Here is a 13,000-nt window from a genome sequence, read left to right on the forward strand (position 1 = left end):
GAGACGCGGGTATGTGCAGAGGAGGCACTGTCTGTCTGTGTGTACAGCCGAGTGCCCGCACACCAGCCAGGCCCCCGGTGCTGGCGGCTGCCCGGGGCGGGGCCACTGACGCACTGCGGCTGCAGCGGGCGGAGGCGCCGGAGCCGGCGGGGCGTGGGGCCGGTGACCGGGGCCGTGGCTCGGCCCGCCGGTGGCTGACTGACAGCGCTCCCCGCCCAGGCGCTGGAAGGGCCGGGCTGGGCCGGGCCGGAGCGGGCGGGAGGAGGAGAAGGAGGAGCGCTGCGAACCGCCCTGCACTGCTGCGGCTCCTACCTATTCATTCAGTCACCTAAAATGGCTGGAGAGAGGCAGTGGCGGAGCAGGAGGAGGAGGTGAAGGGGGAGCCGCAGCAGTGCCCCCACCTCCTCCGCGGCCCGGCGGAGCTCCCGGCAAGGCTAGCGGCCGCCCCTCGCCCGCGGCACCATGTCGGCCGGCCCTGACGAGAGCTCGGTGCGGGTGGCGGTCAGGTAAGCGGCGGCGGCTGCTGGGGCCGGCTGCGGGCGGCGGGGCCGCGGCGAGTTCCCAGCGCGGAGCGGCCGTGCGCGCTGCCCACCGCGCAGGGACAGCGGCGAGGCACATCTTCCCTGCAGAGACGGGGTCGCCTCGCCTCGGCGCCTGCGGAGCCTCTTTTCCCTCGCAGCAGTAGGAAACTGCCAGAGGAGAGGGGAAAACTCCCGCCGGTCTGAGGTCTTTCTCAGTCATTTCTCTCTAATTTTGAGCGGTGACCCTAAAAATACTCCAACTAATTATAGCCCGGTGCTGCTAGTGCTTACTCATGGAAGCAGAGCAGCCCCTGGACTGTAGCGATGCCGTTTGCATCACGGAGCTTTGCGAGAGTGGATCCTGGCACACTGATATTTTTAGAAGGATAAAGGCTTTTATCCCGCGGAGGTTGTGTCTAGCCTCACACAGCAGAGGGATGGACTGCCATAAGGCTGCTCACAGTACACCGGAATTAGGTGTTCGTAGAAGTCATAGTGGGAGGGGAGTTTAAATAATTTTAAAACATCAGTTAATTCAAATTGCTCTTTAATCAGAGATAAAAATCTGCTGTTCATCAGTGAACTCTTGGCTCTTCTCGTTTTTCTGTGTGAAAATACTATTTTATTGTTTGAAGAGATTGCAGTTTAGCCCATGGATGCTTCAGTTTTCGAGATGTCTTTACATGATTGAAGCGTGTGAAGAAATACATGTATGTGTGTGTATATCTATGTCTGTTTATGTATATGTATGCCAGTGTTTGGGGTTTAATTGTGATACTGTCTGTTGATTTATTTCTTTACTTTAAAGAAGTTTCTTTGTGCTGGTACACTTGGAGTATTGCACCACAAGAAATCAGACTTTAGGGGAAGGTCTGTTTGTTTCAGTGGGTCATTTGGACAGTCTTACACTAGGGAATTCAAGGGTTGTTCAGGAAGACGAAGAGGGTGATTTCTTAGCTTTGTTTTGTTTTGGTTTTTCTGTCTGAAGGATGTAGAAATAAGCAATGTTACTGGGTGCTATTGTTGGTACATGGTGTAGGGGAACAGTGCAGTAACATTGTCAGTAAACAGAGAAGCACCACCCCTGCATGATAACATGGGATTTATGCTGCAGTCGTTCATTAAAGTCTGATTGCAGTAGCATTTTCTGAGGGGAGAGATGCTTTTGTGAATGCTATCTGTTGAAGCATTTTTCACATAATGTACAGGGAGGTATTATTCCAAAGCATAATTAGGCTGTATTTTTAAAAAGGAAAATATGAGATAGGTGTGATCCTAAAAATAGGGCGTGTTACAGGTTTACAGACTGCTCTCTCATTTGAAGAAAACATTAAATATGTTCTGAGCCAAAAGAAATAGTGATGTAGAAGTTAATTTCAAGTACTGAGGTTTGTTGCAGCTTGGAATTAAATAAAAAGCCTACTGGTAGAAACACATTTATAGTTGTAGTTGTTTGATGAATAGATTAGGAGCAATATATGGTAAAGAATTTGTAGAATTCAAGTCACCCAGCTGTAGTTCCTGACAACAAATCCCTAATGTAATAAGGTGTATTTCTGCAGTGTAATTGTCTAACTAACATTTTGTGTCTGAGTGCAGTTCACTAATAATGAAGGATTGCGTTTTTCCTCCTGTCTGCTTTCTTCCTTCAGGCAAATTAAATATTCATGTACAAGATTTCCCCCTCTGTTTAGCAGTCATGAACAAAAGCATGCACCAGTAGCTCTTTATAGATGGTTTTCTTTTATTTCTGATTATGTATTTTGTACAGTCCTATAATTCAACTGCTTTTACAACTCACTGTGTGTTGGTGCCATGCTGTACTGTGCATTATGAGTATTATATTCTGTTTCCTTGTTGGTTTTGTTTTTCAGCTCTTTTTGGCAACTTGAGCTTAGTTCAGTGATGATCTCCACTGTTGTGATGAATTAGTCGTTGTGTTTTTTATGTATGTTTCTGAACAAAGCTTGCTCTACAGCTGGACCAGCTTCTAGTTTGCAACCCCAATGGTTGCAAGATACTGCAAAGGCATGAATTTGCTTAGACTTTAAACGTAGGTTATAGAATAGACATCACTGAAATTGTTTAGCAAATTGTTTTTCCAGAACCTGGTTGTCTCACCTAATTGTATCCAATAGGAATGAAAAATACTTTATTCTTTCCAATTAGCACCAGCTTTAAGCTATCATCTTGTATGCTAATTGCTCCCTGTTTTCTTCAGTGTAATAATGGGTTTGTGACTGATGAGCTAAATACTCTCGTTTAGTGAAGCATGAAAGCTGAAAATAGTTTGGCAGGTAATCCAGTAACTAATGTTAAATTCCCCAATTAAGAAAATATTTTTCTCTAGTCACACACCACTGAAAGACTTGTGGACTTAGTTTTGGTGATGGCGCGCAACTTCAGCAAAGAGCTTTGCTCTCTATGCGACTGTGTGTAGTGTCTGTTTCCAGATAAAATCAAAGAGCCCCCATGATAGAGAACAGTAATCCAATTAGAGAAGTTTTTTAAAATGTGAAAAGCTATTCTTTTTGAAAGTCTGAAATTTCTGTCCTGGTTTTCTGTCTTTTTGGCACATGAAAACTAACTTGACGAAAAGGTTGTGAAATGTTGTCAACATCATAGGCAACTGTTTCAAGTTCACAAAAGGATGTAGATTATAGTTTCTAATTCTTGTGTCTCTTGCCATTTCAGTGGTCTCCACAGGCAAAATACAATGTGTAGACTTCTGGCATGTTGGGTAGATGAAGTTCTCACCTGAGATTTAGACCTCAACAGCCAGTGGTCTGTATCTGTTACTGCACTTCAGACTCGTTGTATGACCCGTGGAATGGGCTGATGGGGTCACTGCACTCAGAAAATGCTCTTACTTTTACCCTTTTATCAACCAGACCTGAGCTGCGTTGCAGGAATTGAAATGGCTGCAAGGGTTAGTGCTTGTCCTTGCACCATGAGGCTCGGAGCCATGTGGTTAAGATGTTCTAGCTGTGTTGATCTAAGAAGAAAGTTGGATTTCAGTACTTTGCATTTTTGGATGCATGTTAAACAAAGGAGCATTTGGAGAACAATGTTTGGATAGATCTAATGTTTGGATAGAAGTCTTGCATGGAGGACTATATCTGATAAAGCATGAAAGGATGTCTGTTATGTCTTCTCCATAACAGGATCCAAACAACAACATAGAACATTGAAGGAGATGTTTGTCTCCTCATCCTCCAAAGGTGAAAGGTGGCCTCGATCCACCCTGAGTCAGTGGAGGCCCTGAATAGATAGATTATAAGTTTCAGTGGTGATTTGTTAGAGATGCTGTATTAAAACAGAAGAAGAAACAACTACAATGTGAAAAGATGAATATCTATGGAAGCTGACCAATAGTCAGGAGAAGATGGTTACTCTGACTGGCTTGGGTGACCCCTCAGGTGGAGTGGACAATAAAAGAACATGAAGTACCAGCTCATGAAGCTGAAGATCTTTGGCACTGGACATGTTCTTGTGAAAGATGGATCCTAGTTGAAACTGTGTTAATGGGCAGAACACAAAGAAGCTTCAGGAGATGGTGTTTTATAATCAGGCGTGTTTAATATCAGTAAAGAACACAGTAGTGGAAGTTTCCACTTTTCGTCATCTGAGGTATCTCTGTGTCTCTCTGCCTTCTTTCCTACTTTGGCAAGAGTACCTCACTGCTACTGCTTCATCTGCTGTGTTTGACAACTGCTTTGTGTTTCATCCCTCAAGTGACAAACAGGAGTGTTGCTACCCTCCTCCTCATGTGTGTAGAGAGGCTCTGAGATCTGGCCATCCAGTTCTGCCTTGAGTTGTCTAAAAAATTTCATTTTTATACCCACTCTTGATGTCTGCAATATGTTGTGACACTACTTCACAAAAGTGAAACGATGTTTGCTGAGAATGGAAACTGTGCAAAATTTAATTAATCTACCGGTAAATGTTTTTAGTAACAGTAGAAGTAGTAAGTGTGGCTGATGAATTAAAACCACCCAGCTTCTCTTTCTGGTTTTCCAAAAAGGAGATGAAGTATGCTGCTTGAACACATTGATTACTAATTCAGTTTAGTGGAGACTGGAGGTTTTTACAACTAAAGCTTAGTGTGGCATGGCATCAAGATACAGTGTTGACTTTTGATTAGGCAAGTGGGATATGTTTATCCATTGTAATCGTAGCTTCCCACTGCAAAGCTTTATTGTGGGATTCTGGATTTCTTGTCATACCCCTAGTTCTTGAACTGTGAGATCCGTTGGATGTCTTAGGTAGGTTTTTTTCCTACTTTGCTAGTTTCTGTGTGGATTTCTTTTTCTCCCCATGTGGAATCTGCTCTTTGTTGTTGTCATGCCTCCCTCTACCTTTTCATCTCTTTATATTATTCTTTTTAAGCTTTTGTATTGAAGTTGTTTTCCTCTGTGCTATATCTAGCTACTGTTAGAAACATTAGGAAAGAAGGAGCTGAGTGGAAGAAACCTGTATTTTTTAAGACAGGTGTGTTTTGAAGCACTTTGATGGCAGCTGAGATTGATTTTCTTTCTTGGGCTGCTGTTCTGCAAACAGTTACAGCTGTGTTCAAGCTTCCCACCATGAATAGATCCACAGATGCCAGATGAATGGACATGTATGCTGTGGTATATGTTATAAGCTCTGGATATACTTATTTCATGCTTCCCATACTGTGCTAAGTATTCTTTTAAATAATTCTGTAACTAGATAAGCAACAGCAATAGACTGCTATCCATTGGTTCCATAAAATGAACCAAACTTTTTATTGTAGTAGACTGTAATTACTACCCATCTGTAATCATGTGAAGCTATAAAAATTTTTTTGGGAAAATGTCTTTGTAACTGTGTTAATGAAGTTCACCAGTCTGTAAGTACACAAGAATGGCCACCTAGTAAATGAGAAATTATCAACAGCATTAAATAGCAAGGTGTTGGGAAATAACTCTTCTGCACAAAATCTGTTAATGGAAAGCTACAGAAGAGATCTTGTTTTGGAAAGCTCCTATTGCATATCTTTTTGTTAGTTTTGATGTTTTTCTTTGCTCTCTGACTTAAACAAACATTGCCTTGTTCTGCACTGAAACTTTACCCCGTTGGTATGTTTTGCATTTTAGCTGAAAAAAGACACGGCACCATCTGCTGTTGAATTAATTCTGGTTTCATAATATCTGACTTGATCATCCGTTACTGATATTGCTTGGGGCAGGCTGAAATCCACGATCTTGCTTTCTAGGAAATAAACTTCCCTTTTCACCACTCGTGTTGTAAACACAAACTCATTCTTGGATAGAGGGGAAAGAAATCCTACTTGGAGCTTTCCCTTAATGCCATGTATTCCTTGCCAAACGATGGATGTCTTGAATTTAGGAAGAAGAAAAAGCAAGGAGTACCTGGGCAGTCTGTTCATGCTTGTGAATGAATTATGTTTTTAACTTGTCACTTCCCAAAGTTCATAGAGGACTTGTGAGTTTACTTTGCTTTGAAAAACCATTGAGTTAGTCACCAATTTCCATTTAATGGTGTTGTCTTTACTACTTATGATCTGTGGAAAGTTAGGATTTATATTGTTGGCCTAGACATTCCTTTATTACTGATCTCATGGCTTCACATTTCAGGTTTACTGTGTGACTTCTGTAAATTCTTTTGTAGTAGTTGAATGACCCTTGTGCTTAGGATCAAGGGAACCCTGCTCCCTCCCTCTGCTTTCCCTTGATTTGCTTTAAGTGTTTTATAGATTGCCCTTGCTGCCCACTCAGAGATGGCTGTTGGAATTGTTGCTTTCATGTTCTGTTGCCTGACTACTGCTGGGGAAATAAAGCCATTTTAGGTGCTTTTTTATTTTAAGGAAAATACAGCAGGATACTGAATATCTGTAGTGGCCAGAGCAGAGAATTTTTTGTTATGCTAATATTATTTCCATGTAAAACACTTTCAAGAAGTGTCATTTGAACTGGTGAACAAGAAAGTTTAATTAGAAATCAAACCAGATCTGAACAAGTCTAACAAGAGTAACTACATGAGCTCTGCCTTTTTCTTGTGCTCTCTTTCTCTTCTCCTAAATAGTTTAAAATCTTTGCTAATTTTCTTCCTATCCTTCCTTGTTTGTTTTTTTTTTTTTTGGTTCTCACTGTTAATTTCCACTTTTCCCTAGTGAAATACATCTGCTCCAGTGTAAGGGGAGAAATGCTGCCTTGTTTTTCAAAAATGGTCTTGTTTAATGTGTTTATTATAGCAACACGATACAAATGGAAAATAGTGAAAAGATAAGGTTAGTGTCACAGTGAATTTGATGCATAGAGAAGCAAAATATTCAAAATCTATTTTAAAATTTGAAAACCTGCTGATTCAGAGCTTATGATTGATTAGCATAAAATATTTCCTGAATAGACTGAATGGAAATAAGGAGTGAGGAGTGAGTACCATCTGGTCCTTTATTCCAGTTAGTATCCTCAACAGATTTGGTAAAGTTAGCCACTGCTGGAATAATTATTTTTTTGTGTAAAGAACTTTTTTTAATTGGCTCACAAATGCTGGCTGGAACAATGCACCCTTTAAGCACCTTTACATCTCTAAATCTACCTAACAAAAATGAATGACTTATCCCTTGAGCCTGTTTACTCTGGAGCTTCAACACAGAAAACTGAGAGCAACAAGACCTTAGTAAAAGTTTATGATTGCTCTGCCACACACAGCAATTTATGTGCATTCAAGTTGAATAGCACACTTCCATTGTTTGATTTAAAAATGGACTAAAGGATTTGTTGTCTAGGTAATCTAGCGTCTCACTCTTGGCTCTTGCATTCATGCTGCTATAAGAACTCTGCATGATTCAGTTGGTTAGCAAATAACTCTTTGTGGGACATTTTAGCTTTAATGTAATCTTTCCATACTAGCTCTCAAATACTCCAGGTTTCTTGAAATGTTTCCTCTTGTCTACTGTAGCTTTGAAGGATACTTATTTTCCCCTTCCTTTATGTTCAGGATAACTGATCCTTTTAGGGCACGAAAAAAGCAGTATTTTCGAGGTGAATAAGAGTTAAAGGACTATAGCATGCTCTAGCATTACAATTCCTCTACCAGAGCTGAACACATGGAATGTTATCAATAATAGTACTAGACAGAAAACGTTTCCCTTTTGTGAGACATCTCAAAGTCTGACACTTTATCTTTTGTGCTGTGTTCTCTTTTGATAATGGAAGAGTTTGATCAAACAGGTCACTGTTTACTGGGTCTAATCTGGGGCCTTGCAAAAATGTATTCCACATCTTGTGTCAATTCTCCAACCTCTTGGTTATTATCTTTAAGCTGTGTATTTTTTTCAATGAGCTGTTTTTTTCCTTCCATTTCTGATCATGTTAGTTGTCTTTTGCTCAACACTGCTAAAACAAATTTAAGGAGACATATTAAACTGGAAAGCTACGTAGCTGTGAAGCACTAATGTCAGTCAAGAGACTATATTAAATATGGGACTTGTTAGCAGTGCTGTTTAAGAAGTTCTGCAAATTATCAATAATAGGCTAAAAGACAAAAGAAAAGGGTATCCTCTAGAAATATATTACAAATTATGAAATATAGTCTTGTATAATTTTTGGGTCACTAGCAGATTTCCTGAGAAATTTCTCATGTGTAGTCAAGCCTCTATTATTGCTTAAAATGTAGAAAGTGGGTTATCTGGGTTCCTTTAAGTATTTGGTACCATGTTGTGTGTGAGACTTCTTGGAATAAAATGATTGAAAGGTAGACTGATTTAAGATATGTGTGTATATATTTTATTCAAAATACTTATCTAATTAACTTTGTTTTTCAAAGTCAGTAATCCTTAGCATTCATTTGGTTGGACATTTCTTCCCTTAAGCATGAGACTAACTGGGAGATGAGTCTAGAGACCTTTTGTGTCATTCTGAGTAGCTCATTATCCCAAGGTATTAGAGTTGTTAATCACACTCTCAGTAATATTGATTTGCCATCTGCAGCAGTGCCTCTTAGTTTGTGCTTGATTCTGTCATAGGACACTATCCCTGTGTACCCACCTCCACCCTCCACCTGTATGAGAATATGAGAAGGGTGTGAGTGTAGCTAGTAAGCTTTTGTCTCTTTTTTCCTGCTTTTCCTTCCCCATGCTCCACTGGCACTTTGTTTATTGTCATCTTGGAATTATGTCATAAGGTCCTCAGGCCAAAGATGTAGCTTCAAAGTAAACACTTATGATATAAATAATACATGATGTAATAGCATGAGAAAAGCAACTCTACTAAAACACCTGAGTTAGTCATTACCTTCTATGAAAAGTCTTAAAATTAAAAATTCTCTATATGGCTTTGTTTCTCTCTCTCCCCTTCTCTTTTTTCCTGTGAAGAGAAAAAAAAAATTGTACCTGTACCAGACACTTTGATCTGTAGGAAGTAGCTGACTGCTCTTTTTTTTTTACCTGCTAAGCAAACCATACATTGCTTTAGTTGTCACTCTGCATAAGTTGTCCAGGTAAGGTTTATTTCACTCCTTAGTCTCAAATGCATTCTTTTTGAAGTCTGATCTTTAATTTTAAGTATGTGTGAAATCATTATTTTTAAACTCTCTCTCTGTAATATGAAGCCTTTGAATTTTTCCTAAGAAGTATTATCTGTACATATTACTTTGCAGACTAGGGATGTTGATACCATCTAAACATCTGTAGTTTCATTTTTTAGTTAAAATTATATAATGCATGTGAATTGCTTGTATATTTGGGAAAGGCTGATGTGTTTATGAGCAAACTGTTTGAAATTCATTAAAGACCAGAAAAATATTTTCATGTCAGGTTAAGGGTGACTAAATACCTGAATGCATATTTTCTAGATGTGATTGAAAAGAGAAGCCGCCTACTTGTGTTTGAAGAGGCCGTAGATCAGCAGGAAGGCCACCTGTTCAATCTGTATCACTTAGAGTGCAGCTTATGCTTCTGTCTAATCTGATCAGTCAGCCCATCACTTAGGAACAATAAAATTGCTGTTCTGATCTTTGCTAGCAGAACTCTGGGTTCAGCAAAAGTGGATTGGTGTTCAGTAAGCTCTAAAAATGAGATGAGAGATAGGACTGAATTGGTATTTGCAAGTAAGCTATTTGACAATTAATCATTAGTGGAATTAAATTTTTTTTTTTTTTTGTGCTCCCCAAAGTGTTTTGAGTCATTGTTTTGGATTTTTGTTTTATGCATGTCTTCTTTTTCTTTTTGTTTGTTCGCTTGCTTTCTTTCTGTGTCTTCCTCACACAGTCTTCAAAGTGATCTACATTGGCTGGTCAACCCACTGTCTTGGCTCTGCATTTTAAAATGTCGCTGTAGATCTATTTCATTATTGTCATTAGCAAAGCTTGTAGGAACAGATGGACTTTTCATTGCTCTCTAAATGTCAACAAGTAAAACCTTGGTAGGCTCTGAAGAGGAATCACAGACTTGTCAAAGTTGGAAAGGACCTCCAAGAAGCATTGTACAGCTGAGAGCTTCAGATGAAACTGCTTTGTTCTATCATTGCAGCCCCAAAAACAGGGCTGGTTTCCTAAACAACTTCCATGAACTTTCAACCAGGTGCAAAACTTGTGTTCTCTGCAGGCTAAATGCAGGCTGACTTTCAGATGTGGTGGAGAGGGGATAGGAAAAAGAAATTGTCAGTGAGAGAGTATTTAAGATTTATATGGAATACCAGTGGAAAGCTGAAATAATTGGAGCTTAAGTAACACAAGAAGACAAAAAATAATGGGATTTCTCACAGCTGACTGGCAAAATAAGTTTGGAGTTGGTACTGCTATATCAGAGTGTTATGCAACATCATCTATGCAAGAAATCCACTGGAATATGGAACCTCACAGGAAAGCCAGTTTCCAGACACAAATTCACATCCCAAAGCTAGAAGGAGAGCTCTCCACTGCAGCAATATTTGCACTAAGGGCTGAGCTGCTGCCATTTCACATGCTCAGCTTTTCATTGAGTCCAGAACGACTTATATGACACTATACAAATACTAACTCAAATATATCACTGGAGATTTTAATCTAACAGATAGTGAAGGAGAATGCTTTGCTACCTCATCAGGAAAGCATGGGCTGATCTAATAGTCTTCATTTTTGATAATTTATACAATATAAAAGGCTGTATGATTTTGTAATAGCTCAGCTTCCACTCTGGAGCACATAGGAGCTCTTTGTTGGCTAGCCTAAACAAATTCAGTGTGGAAATCATTGTGGAAACAGTCATTCTCCTGGTTTAATTGCTACTGGCGTGGACACCTCACTGCATTAGCAAGCTTACAGTTTGGAATTACCACCACTATTAATACTGGTTCATTTCACCAAAATTTTAGCTCCAGGACAGAGCAAGTCCATGAAACAAGCGCACCCTGGTAATGCACCAAAATGTAAACTAACAGCTGCACAGGACTCATGGCACACACTTTGAATATAGTCTAGAAAGAACTATTTCCTTGCTACTTACGCCTGCTTTAGACAACCATTATCTATGCTGGCCTAACAGCAAGGCTAAGCACTTTCTGCTTCGTGTCCTAGCTGTAGGCTTAATTTTTCATTAGGGCTCAGGTTCCCTGATTAGATTACAAATCCAACCAGAAATCCAAAACTATTAATGCAAAGTCACTTCACAAAAACAAGCAAAACAACCACCTAAAAAAATTAAAAAAAAAAAAAAAGTCATGCAGCAGGGTAGCTCACACAAGTTGAAAGCAGCTATCTCCATTTTACATCGCAGGCCTGTGAGGCTCTGACTCCATTTCTGGAACAGTTCTCTGCTGTGTGCAGCTGCTGGCCTGGGCACTGCCCTGCCAGTCTCCCTCAGCACCAGTGCACACAAAGCAGCAACACCTGAGCCTGGGATCGTTTCTGTCTGCTGCTTGGGGACATAAGGTGAAGTCTGTCCTGACAAGCTTCTTCAAGGTCAAAACCCATTTTTTTTTTTGCCTTGATTCAATTAAATCAGCTCTTCTTGGCAACTAATACTTCTAAATCAGGCATTTCCCAGCTGCTCTCAGAAATCATCAATGCAAATCACTGGTGGTTTGTCTGCATCAGAGTTCATAGTCCCTCATACACTGGAGGTAGCACAGATGCTTTCAAATTAAGTATTCATATATTAACTGTTTCAAATTGCCTTAGAAATTTAAGCTTATGGTAACTGTTTTGCTGTAGTCCTGATTTGTGAACCAAATGAGATGGCTACACACCCTGCCACAAAATTTGTCACCAAGCATCTCATTCCTCCCAACACTCAACATCAGACAAGAGAACAGCTCCTTTGGCTTAAATGAGACCTAAGAGGACAGTGCATGACAGGAGTGCACACAAGGTTTTCCAGGAGCTAAGGAACTTCACCAGGAAATGGAAAACTATGAGTTCACATAAAATAATGCTTTAATGGTGTACTGTTAGTTCCTCAAGACCAGGGAGGGTATTACACAAAGGCTTATATAAAGCTTTCATAATGGATCACACACTTATTAAAAGCTACAGCAGATATATCTCTATATTAAAATCCACAACTTTACAGCTGTTTCAGACAGTTTTCCTCACCAGCACCGTGAAGCCAGAAGACTGGGTATTTGCACAAGCTACAAACTCTACATTGCCAACTGCTATGAATCAGGCAGATGCCTCCCACACCTCTGACTTCCACTCCATGGCTGCACTCAACTTCAACCACTTACTACCCCTGCTTTTACAGCAAACTCAAAAAAAAAAAGAAAAAAAAAAAAGAAAAAATATTTACTCTAGCATATGACAAGGTAATAGATATTTAGACAGAAAAATGGAATATTTAGACAAAACTTGTTAAGCTAACTGGTGTTCTACAGAAATTTTCAGCAAGTATTAAAAAAGTCTTAAAAGGGTGTCAGTAGATGAATGCTTTTTTCTCTGGAATTTCCAGATTTCTTCAAAACAGGTAGTTTTAATTTTTATTAAGGCAGTCTGCTTTTACAATTCTTGTCAAAGAGAAAAAACCCTGTGCTGTTTAAAATTTTAATATTTTGCTTAATCATACTATACAAACTGCTAATTGGATTATTTAAGTGATTTCACCACTGAATCTGAAGAAAGGCTAAGGCAAGACAGAGAGCAAAGAAGACTCTTTGAGCTTTTAAAAATATTTTAAAATAAAATACTGCAAGAGTTTGGGTTTTATGGAGTTTTTTTGTTGTTTGTTTGTGGGATTTTTTTTTTAAGAAACATGACAGCTAAGCAGATAGTATGACCTTAAGATCCTCCCAGGAATTTTTTTTTTTTCTCCCTGGTTTCAGCTATAGACTTTACCTGCCCATGCCTTATCACTTGACTTTTGTTTACACAGAAATACAGAACTCTGTCATCAAATGAAGTGCTACTGTAACGCAGCCCTTATGTAAGCCCTATCACATGAATAATTAGCAAGGCATAGAAAACTACAAATAGCTTATTTCCTAACTCTACTTACCATTAGAGTTAACCATTTCTAG

General features: G+C 39.6%; 1 protein-coding gene across 7 annotated transcripts in view; it reads left to right on the forward strand.

Moving 5' to 3' along the window:
• The first annotated feature begins 241 nt into the window (after positions 1–241).
• The window catches only part of KIF21A (kinesin family member 21A), an 86,830-nt gene continuing 74,071 nt past the window's right edge, over positions 242–13,000 (forward strand). For 4 of the 7 annotated variants that reach the window (XM_085041288.1, XM_085041231.1, XM_085041266.1 and 1 more), the window contains exon 1: positions 242–506. In XM_085041288.1, the coding sequence (XP_084897414.1) occupies positions 463–506 (44 nt within the window). In that variant the 5' untranslated portion in view covers positions 242–462. The remainder of the gene's footprint in view (positions 507–13,000) is intronic. The other 3 variants (XM_085041268.1, XM_085041249.1, XM_085041258.1) reach the window with 1 other exon arrangement.

This window comes from Lichenostomus cassidix, chromosome 1Aa (genome assembly GCF_008360975.1).
Source record: "Lichenostomus cassidix isolate B80296 chromosome 1Aa, HeHo_3.0, whole genome shotgun sequence".
Lineage (NCBI taxonomy): Eukaryota > Metazoa > Chordata > Aves > Passeriformes > Meliphagidae > Lichenostomus > Lichenostomus cassidix.